This window comes from Suricata suricatta, chromosome 16 (assembly GCF_006229205.1).
Source record: "Suricata suricatta isolate VVHF042 chromosome 16, meerkat_22Aug2017_6uvM2_HiC, whole genome shotgun sequence".
In the NCBI taxonomy this organism is placed as follows: Eukaryota; Metazoa; Chordata; class Mammalia; order Carnivora; family Herpestidae; genus Suricata; species Suricata suricatta.
Genome location: NC_043715.1, coordinates 43,468,348 through 43,477,482, shown reverse-complemented (window position 1 = coordinate 43,477,482; position 9,135 = coordinate 43,468,348). Strand labels below are relative to the sequence as shown.

Genomic DNA, 9,135 nt, shown 5'->3' with positions numbered 1-9,135 from the left:
ACATGGCAATGAGAAAGAATGAAATCTGGCCATTTGTAGCAAAGTGGATGGACCTCGAGGGTGTCATGCTAAGTGAAATAAGTCAGGCAGAGAAGGACAGATACCATATGTTTGCACTCATAGGTCCAACAGGAGACACCTAAAAGAAGACCATAGGGAGGGGAAGGGGGAAAGAGAGTTGGGGAGAGAGAGGGATGCAAAACCTGAGAGACTACTGAATACTGGAAATGAACTGAAGGGGGAGAGGGGGGAAATCAATTTGACAACAAACTATTACAAATTTAAAGAAAAAGTCACCAGAAAATGTTTATTAAAAATAGCAATGCAGGAATATTCATTAGAAATATTAAAAAAATACCAAGAGAAATAGAAAAATCTTTGAGGTTCCCACCTGAGGGGAGTGAGATTGAGTACTGGGACAAAGACCTGCCATTTTCACTAAGTCTTTTAAAATTTCATGAGTTTTGGCAGTGCCTGTGTGGCTCACGTTGTGTCCAACTTCAGCTCGGGTCATGATCTCACAGTTCAGGGGTCTGAGCCCCACAACGGGCACTATGCTGCCAGTGCAGAGCCCATTTGGACCCTCTGTCCTCCCTCCCTCTCTGTCCCTCTCCTGCTCACTAAATAAATAAACATTTAAAAATTCTTGAATTTTTAAAATGCAAAATTGGTTAAACATTTATTTAAAATATCACTATCTTAGAACACCTGAGTGGCTCAGTCAGTTAAACATCTAACTTCAGCTCAGGTCATGAGTTTGAGGCCCAAATTGGGCTCTCTGCTGTCAGCATACAGCCTGCTTCAGATCCTGTCTCCCTATCTCTCTGCCCTTTCCCTGCTTGCTCTCTCTCAAAAATATATAAACATTTAAAAATTAATAAAGTATCACTATCTTAGACAAGAGCATAATTGAAACTTCTTGAAAATTACAGTTCCCTTATGATTATTGTAGCAATTACTCCCTATTGGGGCACCTGGATGGCTCAGTCAGTTGAGTGTCTGATCCTTTTTTTTTAAATATTTTTTAAAGTTTATTTACTTTTGAGAGGGAGAGAGACAGAGACAGAGTGTGAGTAGAGGAGGGGCAGAGAGAGAGAAAGAAGGAAATTCAGAATCTGAGGCGGGCTCCAGGCTCTAAGCTGTCAGCACAGAACCCGATATTGGTGCTCGAACCCATGGACTATGATATCACGACCTGAGCCAAAGTCAGATGCTTAACTGACTGAACCACCTAGGCACCCCTGAATGTCCAACTCTTGATTTCAGCTCAGGTCATGATCTCATGGTTTGTGGGATCTAGCACCAAGTTGGCTTCTATGCTAGCAGCACAGAGCTTGCTTGGGATTTTCTCTCTCACTCTCTTTCTGTCCCCTCCCCCCACATGCACACACTCTCTCAAAATACATAAACATTAAAAAATTACTTTTATAATTTTACTGGTAGAAAAATTTTTGACAATATAAACATTACTGAAAAACCTTTCAGTTCAGCCATTTTGTTAAGCAAAATCCTAAGATCCTCTCCAAACATGGCCCTCCTTCCAATACCTTGCCCTATGCATTTCTACCATTTTGCTGTTTCTGAATTGTATTGTTTATTTATTTATTTATTTAAAAATAATTTTTAATGTTTTTTAATTTATTTTTGAGAAACAGAGAGAGAAAGTGCGAGCAGGGGAGGGTCAGAGAGAGGAGACACAGAATCTGAAGCAGGCTCCAGGCTCTGAGCTGTCAGCACAGAGTCTGACGTGGGGCTCAAACCCACGAACCGTGAGATCATGACCTGAGCTGAAGCTGGACGCTTAACTGACTGAGCCACCCAGGCGTCCCTGGAATTGTATTGTTTATGATAAAACTGTGGCCATATATATAATACTTCCCTGACTTCTATAAATCATTCTAATCAATTACTGTACCTGAGGATCATGGGAATGTTTCAATTTGTGGCCTGCTGGGCAAAAGTGCAGTGCCTTGGGGATACCCCAGAATTGGAGCTGCTTTCTGAAATAGGGCAGTCTTGTAAGACTGAGCCTCTAAACCTGCGGGGTTCTGTGCTAACTGGGTAATAAGTGTCAGAATTCAATTAAATTGTAGGACACTGAGCTGTGTCCAAAAATTGGTGGTCATTGGAAAATGATACACATTTCCATCCCATAGGAGAAATTAGGCTACTCCTCCTTCATCTTAGGTCAACCTAGGGGGCCCCTTTAGATTCCAGGGTCCAAAATGAACTGATGAGATTGTTTAGCAGAATTTTTGTTGTGTTTCCTGGAGTTTAGAGGGAAAAGACTGTTTGGGACCTGATGTAGACCCGATAGAGGGACAATATGTCTCCCAATAAGGCAGCAGATCCCAGAACGCCCAAGTGTAAGACAGGTATTATTAAGTAACTATTTCAAGGAGATGCATTGCCAACATCACAAGGAAATACAATTAGAGATTTCCAGCAGGGATTTCTGCCCAAATCCCACAAAAGTACCCCATAAGAAAATGAGTCAGTGCTAAACATCTATAAAAGCAAGAGAGACCAAGACCAAAACAACAGCACCAGTCAAGTAAGACTTTTCTCCTTTCCTCCTCCCTACCCATTGCAACCTCATAGGAGCAGAAATTGCCTACTGGGCGAGAGAAAAGAAATTTAGGTTGATGAAACGAAGCAGTTTAGTGTATGCCCTTTTTCACATTGCAAGCTTCTAGCTTACAGCAAGACTGAACTCAATGAAAAGGCTTTAAATGGAACCTACATATTATTACACTCAACTGGAGATTGTAATTAGTAAAATGAGAATGACCTTGTTACTAAAAACAACTTGGTAAAGGATACTTAGGAGTGATCAAATCAGTTATACGGACTGAAAACTTTTTGACCAGGGCAACGACAACAAAAAGTTGGCCCATAGAGACAATTGAGAGTAGAAATTATGTAAAAAAAAAAAAAAAAAAAAAAATTCTTTTGCTTACTTCCTACGGAGTCCTGCTTATTTCAAAGTTATGGTTATAAGCTGATTTGGTTTTCTTGGTACATATTCATATTATCTGCAAAGTGATAATCTTACATCTTCTTTCCTAGTTTTTAATCTACTTTTTTCTCTTGTCAAAGTGCTTTGGTTAATAACAACAGAACATGTTAAATAACATTGGGATGGTATATATTCTTGTCCTTTTCTGATTTTACTAGGAATATTTCAAATATTTCCTGATTAAACATTAGGTTAAAAAAATAAGGGATGCCTGTCTAGCTTAGTCAGTAGAGCATGCAACTCTTGATCTGGGGGTTATAGATTCAAGCCCCACATTTGGTTTAGTAATTACTTAAAAATAAAATCTTAAAAATATTATCTTCTACTATATTATACTACCAGCCTAGATTATAGGCAACAATCTTCACTAGAGAAATAGCAAGCCTAATTAGAGGCTGATGGGAGAGGGCAACCTGATATTCTGGGTTTTGGCACAGGAGAATGGATTGAAAATACTCAGCCATTTTCTAGTCAGATAGAAAGGTCTTAAACTGAATAGATTTCGGGCAATAGATTCTTTTTTCAAATTTAAAAACAAGTTTATTTATTTTTGAGACAGAGAGAGACAGAGCACAAGTGGGGAAGGGGTGGAGAGAGAGAGAGAGAGCTACAGAATCCGAAACAGGCTTCCAGGCTCTGAGCTGTCAGCACAGAGCCCGACACAACGCTCGAACCCACAAACCATCGAACCCACAAACCACGAGATCATGACCTTAACCGACTGAGCCACCCTGGCGCCCCTCAGGCAATGAATTCTTCACCTGACCTCCTTTGCCTCTGTACCAAACACGCACAGTTAAAAAACTTAAGAGTCGACCCACCTAGTTCCAAATTTATACTTCAAGAAAACACTACCATACTGAGTTCTCTACTTCAGTACATTCTGATTTTCGCATAAGAGAATCATAAGGTGAATGGATAGCCTTATGATTTAGAGAGTTCTCCAAAATTAGAAGTATTAAAAGACAACAATATATTTTTACGACTAGTTGGTTCAAGAATCCTAAAACTCTGGCTACCTGACATGCCCTCCACCCTCCTGAGAGGAGGGCAAGGTTCTTTTGCTTAATGTTGCTTTGATTTGAGCTATATGTATCAACTCTCAAAACCAGAAAGAAATTAAGAGACAAAAAAAAAAAAGTAATGATAAGAAATTTCAACCTGAGTTTAATTAGAGGCTGAGAAGGGAGAAGAGGGATAATAAGGCAGGGGCAATCTTTGAAGGTACCTGAGAATTTTCTTAAAAAATAAAAACCACCTATTCACAAATTCAAAAAATGCTACAAATCCCAAGAGATACAATTTTTAAGGGGCACATTTAGACACATTATACCAAAATCATAGAAAGCCAAAAACTGGGAGGAAGTCTTAAAAACAGCCAGAGGAAGAAAAGCCAAAATACTTTCAAAGGAGAGAGAAGCTAGAATAATCAAGACTGTGATACGGTGACAGAGCAACAGACCAAGGAGGACAAACAAGGCACGTCCCATGTACGTAACAACACCGGATATTTACATATATATTTGGATGTATCTGACATGAGAACACAGTGGACTAATATGTGGTACTGAGAGAGCTAGGAAGGAACTCACAAGGGCGTTAAGAACCACAGGCTCCACATTACATCATACACAAAAGCCAGAGGTGCATTAAACATATAACTAGGACAAGCAAAACCTTTTCAAAAAGATTTTACACCCAACGTGGGGCTCAAACTCACAGCCTCAAGATCAAGAGTCACATGTCCCACTGACTGAACCAGCCAGACACCCTAGAAAGGTAAAACTTACAACTTTACACATAAATGTAGACGAATATTTGCATAACATTGGGACAGGAAAGGATTTCTTAAACAAAAAGCACCAACCATAAAGAAAAAAATTGATAAATTTGACTATGTAAAGGTTAAGATTTCTATTCATAAAACCACCTTAAAGGAGGTGATAAAACAATCTAAATAATAGTAAAATATAATCGACCAAGGACCCAAAGAACTCCTATGAATCAACAAGAGGTAATCTAAGAGCAAAATAGGTAAAAGATTTGACCAGGCAGGTCACAAAAGAAGAAACCCCAATAACCAATAAACATATGAAACAGTGTTTAATCTCATTATTAATCATGGGAGTCCAATTTCAAATCTGTGTGTGTGTGTGGGTATGTATAAATACTTAAAGATTTCAAAGTCTGAAATACTGATCTGAAAAAAAAAAGGGTAGACAAGAACTCATTCATACAAAGAAATATGTATCTTTGAAAAATAGTATTCACAAAGACCATTTGACAACACAGAAGAATGGCACTTTTTAGTGAAAATATAGGACATGATATGGTAAATGAAGTATAATTTGATTTTGTAAAAATAAAAACAACAAACGGAAGTGGAGCCATTTTCCAAATAAGTGAACATTAGGTATTTGGTGCTGCTGGGCTTTAATACCACGCTGGACTATTCTTTCCCCTAATAGGGAAATCATATGGATCTATAATCAAATGACATATCTTTATTAAGCATTTAACTTTCAGAAGAAAGAAGGCAAAGAGGAAACCTCAACATACCTTGGACATTGCTTGCAGAAGTTCATTTTGCATTTTTTCTTTCACTCCTGCACCTGGAGAAGGGCAGAACCGGCAGAGGAAAAAGTACTTGTAAAACACCAGGTTTTCCTGGTTTCCCAAACTAGTCTGATCAGAGGTCAGCCCCAGCCCCAACCCCAGCACCCAGGACCACAGGGAGGAGATCAGCGGAGAATAAGGCATCCTACGCAATCCCAGTGTGTCAGGAAGAAGCGGAGGTCACTGCTGTCAAGGGGCTACAGTCTGACTAAACTTCACAGAGGCTCCCCAGGGACAGAGCTACGGAGTTACGATATTACACGTGACAGAAGCCCCATGGCCAGACACACAGTGTCACAGTCAATGGGCAGCATGGTCATACTTAAACCAATGTGATACACAGTCCACACCCGCACACACAGGGCCACACAGGTAACACGGTTATAATCGCATTCCCACGACCGAACACCTAACAGTTAAGCTATTGTATAGTCGCAGAGTCACTGTCGTACATCGCCATAGGAACACAGGCAGCAGCAACGTCACAATTACAGACAACCGACATCTGCACACAGGTCTCAGGGTCACCATCCCACAGACAATCCCACAACCTCCCCTTTTCATGCAGCTCCGCCCACACAAGCAGGAGGACCCAACTCCGTACCTGCCTCGGTCTCCTCAACTTAGGCCTTCCCGTTCTGCCGGGGTCGCAATCTGCATAGCTGAGCCGGTTCCCCCGGAGCCCAAGGACTCTCACCTCACGGATCTAATGGTCCCGCCAGGCGTGACAAAACGTTCGAGTTCCTGCGAGAAGAGGGACCGGCCGCCCGGCCCTCTGGGAAATGTGGTCCAAAGCTGGACCCACAGCCAGTTCCTCTCAGCGTCCCGCCTGGGCCCTCCCGAAACGGCTGTGACTGCAATTCTCAGCGTCTAGCCGAGTCTCAGGGTTGAGAGGCACGATAGTTTGGCAAGATCCGGCGGGTCCTCCAGCGCAGACCTGACCCGCACCCTCCGCTCACACAGGAAACGCAGACTGCGTTCTGGCCGGAAGTTGAAACGGGCCGCGAGGCCTTCTGGGAAGTGTTGATGTGCTCAGAAGCGTACCTTGGGAGGCAGGCGCAGAGGGATGGTTCGGCGTTACCGGCGCCTGGCCTGGACCTTTCTGTGGGTCGCCTCCACTCAGCCTACCAGATACTGCGCGCTGGATGCGCACTCGGGCGTTTCCGGCAGGTGACGCTACCGCGTCTCCGCGGCGGGGCCTGGGGGAGGGGCTTGAGCGGTCCGGGTGGCGCTGTGGCGCCGCTCGCGCTCACGGGGCGGGGCCTCTCAGGAGGCCCAGCCTGGCCGGAGTGGCTGCAGTGCAGAGTGCTCGGGGTTGGGAATACGCACCTGGAGGGTGGATGGGGTTGTTGGAACAAGAAACTGTGGTGGGAGTCAGTGTGTGTGTGTGTGTGTGTGTGTGTGTGTGTGTGTGTGTGTGTGTGTGTGTGTGTGTGTGTGTGTGTGTGTGTGTGGTGATGTGTGTGAGTAAGGGGGCGCGGCTGCGTGTGAGTGTGATGGAGTAATTGTGATGGGATGTATGATTGTGGTGTTTGTGTTGTGGGTGTTTGTGATTGTGTGTGACTCTATGGTGTTTAAGGTCTATCGTGAGGTGTTCGTGGTATGTGTAGTGGTTCCTGTCTTACTTGACTTCGGTGTAGGGTTTGTCATAGTTGGTAACTGGTTGAAAAAACAATTCTGTATAAATTTTTTTTGTATTTGTTTTTAAGCAGTACTCCCTGCCCATTGGCCACTCTTTAGTCTCCTTTGCTGTCTTTTTTCCTCTGGAAGTTCTTGGCGCTTTTCTGCTGCTTGCCAGTTTTTCTGTGTATGGCTTGCTTCTTTTGTTATATGTATTATTTAGCTATTGTCATGATAATAATGCTGCCTAACAAACTATCCCTAAACTCAGTGGCATACTATAGCAAGCGTTTATTCTCATGTTCACCTGTTCACAGGTTTTCTGTGTTCAGTTTACTTAGGCTGGGGTTGGGTGAGTAGCTGGACTGCAGTCTGGGTTTAGATCTGCTCCACATGTGTTCTTTCTGCTGCTCAGGTTAAAAGGACAGTAGTTACCAGGACATGTTCTCATTATGGATCACCAGAGCACAAGAAAGGTCATACAAACACCCTTAAAAACCTCTGCTTCTAAATATACTAATGATACATTAGCCAAAACAAGCCACATGGATAAGCTTAATGTCAGTTATACCCCGAATGGGAGGACAAGGCAAAGTTACATGGCAAAGAGTGAGTATTAGAGTGGGGGTCAAGAATTGGGACCAAGATTCTAACCTACCACATTGGAAAACGTGCCTCTTTATCCTGATGAATGCCTTTTAGTCCAAGTTCTATTTTGTCTTAGAATATTCCTTTTCAGGTTTTGTTATTGTATTACCCAGGAAATTCATTTCCCAACCCCCTTTTTTTTGTGGTTTTATGCTTCAGATCTCTTGTAAAGGGTATCTTGCTGGGTTTTTTATCCTTTTGTCCTGTGTGAATGTTATTTTAGTAGGTGAGTTTAATTCATTTACATTTATTGGGATTGCTGATATAAATTTGTTTTATACTTGTTGTGACTTTTTTTTGGTGCACATTTAGCTTATTCCCTTTTCTCTCTTCAGTGCTTTGGTTTCTGTTCTTTTCCTTGAATATTTAATATGCACACTTAGCAAAACCCAAACTTAAGACTTTTGAACACTTGAATCCCAAACTACCCACTCATTTCTATATTATTCTTATTTAACATGTTACTTTCTTCTGATTTTAGGTGCTCCAAATTAGTATAGTTTGTTTGTTAAATGCATATTTGTGTATTTTTATGTCTATAGATGGGTACATATGTTTATATATAATGTGTATATATATTTTTAGTTTTTGATAAACTAGATAACAAGGCAGGTAACATAAAATTTACCATCTTACTATCTGGACCCCCATTTTCATTGCAGCATTATTTATAATAGCCAAGATAGGTAAACATTCTTCAACAGATAGAGAAACAGGTAAAGAAAATGTGGCATATGTATACAATGAAATATTATTTAAAGAGGGAAAACCTGCCATTTGTGACCACATGGATGAAACTGGAGAACACTACGCTATGTGATAAAGCCAGTAACAGGACAAATACTACATAATCCCATTTGTATGACATGTCTAAAACAGATTCAAGAAGCACGAGAATAGAAAAATGGTGGCCAGAGCTTGATGGTAGAGGGAAATGGAGAATTGTTCGTTGGGTACAAAGTTTCTGTTGTACAAGATGAATAAGTTCCAGAGATCCTTACAATGTAGAACCTACATTAACAAAACAGTATTATGCACTTTGTTAAAAGTATAGATCTCATGTTAATTGTTTTTACAGAAACAAAACACAGGAAAATTTTGGAGGTGATAGATATGTTTAGTACCTTGGTTATGGAATTGGTATTGGATATATATATACATTTGTCTAAACTCATCAAGATGTATAGTTAAATGTGCAATTTTTGTATATTAATTATACCTCAGTAAAGGTA

The 9,135-nt window shown here is 41.2% G+C and overlaps 2 protein-coding genes across 2 annotated transcripts in view; one reads left to right on the top strand and one right to left on the bottom strand.

Annotated features, from left to right (window-relative positions):
* ZNF829 (zinc finger protein 829) overlaps positions 1-5,779 on the bottom strand; it is a 19,099-nt gene extending 13,320 nt beyond the window's left edge. Inside the window, exon 1 of the mRNA XM_029924280.1 lies at positions 5,579-5,779. Within this exon, the coding sequence (XP_029780140.1) occupies positions 5,579-5,779 (201 nt within the window). The remainder of the gene's footprint in view (positions 1-5,578) is intronic.
* Positions 5,780-6,984: 1,205 nt separating this feature from the next.
* Positions 6,985-9,135, top strand: part of LOC115279774 — a 59,329-nt gene continuing 57,178 nt past the window's right edge. The window contains exon 1 of the mRNA XM_029924279.1: positions 6,985-7,864. Coding sequence (XP_029780139.1) covers positions 7,708-7,864 — 157 coding nt within the window. The 5' untranslated portion in view covers positions 6,985-7,707. The remainder of the gene's footprint in view (positions 7,865-9,135) is intronic.